This window comes from Saprolegnia parasitica, assembly GCF_000151545.1.
Source record: "Saprolegnia parasitica CBS 223.65 unplaced genomic scaffold supercont2.1353, whole genome shotgun sequence".
Classification (NCBI taxonomy): domain Eukaryota; phylum Oomycota; class Saprolegniomycetes; order Saprolegniales; family Saprolegniaceae; genus Saprolegnia; species Saprolegnia parasitica.
The window spans coordinates 1-2,104 of record NW_012157747.1 but is presented as its reverse complement, the minus strand read 5'-3'; the positions used below and the strand labels follow the sequence as shown (position 1 = coordinate 2,104).

Below are 2,104 nucleotides of genomic sequence, written 5' to 3'. Positions count from 1 at the left end.
CGCGTTCATCGAAGCAGGTCTCATTGACGCGACGACCGAGATCCAGCGACACTCGAGCAAGTTCCATCTCGGCGTCTTTGAGCTGCACACGACCGTGTGCCGGGTCGCGCCCATCACGCTTACGTCGGTCGCCGAGGCCTCGTGGCAGGTCATGCGCGGCGCGGTCTCGGTCAAGCACCTCGACCAAGAGGCGAAGCGCCTCGAAGACGTCGACGCCAACACGTCGTACGTCACGGGCTGGCGCAACCACCCGATGGGCAAGTACCAGCGGCGCGTGCTCTGCAAGCGCTACTACAACAACAGCGGTGCAGACGCGACGCGCTGCGTCATGGTCTGCCGGAGCCTCGAGCAGGACGAGCTGTACCCGTACGACGCCGCGAGCGAAGCGACAAATGAAGTCTCGTGGCTCGTGCTCGAGGCAGAGCCGTGCGGCGGCACGCGCGTCAAGTACTTTCAGCGCATCCGGCCGTCGACGTGGAAGGTCGAGGGTCCCCCGAGTGACTACTGGGTTGACACTCTCTCCAAGCACTCTAAGATGATTGGCAATGCGATCCACGATTTTATCGACCAGTATGGCCGAGCCCAGCTGCAAGCCGCCGTGTAGAGACTAAATGTAATTCGACCTTGTATTATTTGTTATTGGCCTATCCGATATGACCTTAGGCTACCAATTAGTCGACTATGAACGCCTGTGGACGTGTATTTGTCCTTCCACGTACAGGTGATAGCGTGTCGCAATCGAGCAGATGTGGCTCTTGCGTTGCCGAAGCTTTTGATGCCGCACAGGCTTCGCAGGCGATTGCTCTCTCTTTTTCTGGCGCAACAACTATTGCGAAGCCACTACTACAACAAGACGGCCACAACTCTGGCTACCATGCGCTGAGTTTGCTGAGTACTAGTAGTACTGTGCACCGTTGAAGGACGTTGGGTAAATTGCATGATAAGCGCATAAAAGATGACGGGTGGCTTGGCACTCGGAAAAGATCGCTCGGACTTGGTGTCACACAATTGCCGTGTCGCTTCAACCAGCTCACGTACGAAGCTGAAGCGTCGCAGAGAGGGCTACGCTCTAACGTGTTGGCAAGGACGGTAAGCCTATCGTCATCAGCCTACGCTGCGGAGGCCGATCGCCGCTCGGTGCCGCAGACCACGCTTCGACCATCTGACCTTGATACACGCCTCTCATTGGCTAAGATGATTTCATGTCACACGGCCCATTGCCGCTATGTTGGCATTTTGGATTTGGTTGCCCAGCATGGATCAGAGCGAGGCCTTCCTCGTGGACATTCTCGACCTCTCGAGCTTCGACTTCTCAATACAGTGGTCATCACAGGAAACCGAGATCCTCGCGACGCTACTGCAACCCATTGACGAGTCGCCGCCGCAGTCTGCCGACGACCTCGCGACCTTGCCGCCGTCCAAGGTGAAGCACAACCTCGCGCTCAAGCGGTACCGCAAGAAGAAGCGCGACGAGATGCAGCAGCTGAAGGAAGCCGTAAGTGATCTCGAGCTACGCCTCTTGCAGCTGCAGATGGCCAAGGCCGCGTCCGACTCGCTCCAGCCGCCGACCAAGTGGCAACAACTCGCGGTGAACGAGCGGCAGCGCGAGAAGCAGGCGTGGACCGAGAACGAGAATCTGCGCAAGCTTGTGAAGGAGCACATGATCACCGCCCAAGCGTTTGCACACATGCTCGAAAAGACGTGGGAGCAGACGCAGTCCATCGCGTTTCTTGACGCCCCCGAAGACAAATGGAAGCAGCTCATTCTCGTCCTCGATCCGGCGCTGCGGCTCCGCGCGATGCACCAGATCCTCGACCGAGAGCATCTCCGGTGCCATGATGCGTTCATCCAAGCGCAACTCATCGACGTCGACGACGAATTCCAAAAGCACATTGCCAAGTTCCACCACCACAACGCCCACGAGTTCCATACGATCGTGCATCGGCGAACGCGCCTCCAGCTGCGCTGCGTCGTCGAGGGCACGTGGAACGTCATCCGCGGCACGGCGGGCGGCATCCCCAACATGAACCGGTCCTGCAAAGAGCTCATCGACATTGACGCTGACACATCGTACGTCACGGGGTGGTTTGACCACCCGCTGGGA

At 58.5% G+C, this 2,104-nt stretch overlaps 2 protein-coding genes across 2 annotated transcripts; both read left to right on the top strand.

The window, feature by feature from the left end:
• Nucleotides 1-40: 40 nt before the first annotated feature.
• Nucleotides 41-604, top strand: SPRG_18647 (hypothetical protein; the record flags this gene model as incomplete). Its single annotated transcript, XM_012358084.1, has 1 exon — nucleotides 41-604. A coding segment is annotated over one exon (564 nt), but the record flags the coding sequence as incomplete, so codon positions are not given.
• Nucleotides 605-1,255: 651 nt separating this feature from the next.
• SPRG_18645 (hypothetical protein) lies at nucleotides 1,256-2,085 on the top strand (the record flags this gene model as incomplete). The annotated part of the gene is made up of 1 exon (XM_012358083.1): nucleotides 1,256-2,085. A coding segment is annotated over one exon (830 nt), but the record flags the coding sequence as incomplete, so codon positions are not given.
• Between the last annotated feature and the right edge of the window lie 19 nt (nucleotides 2,086-2,104).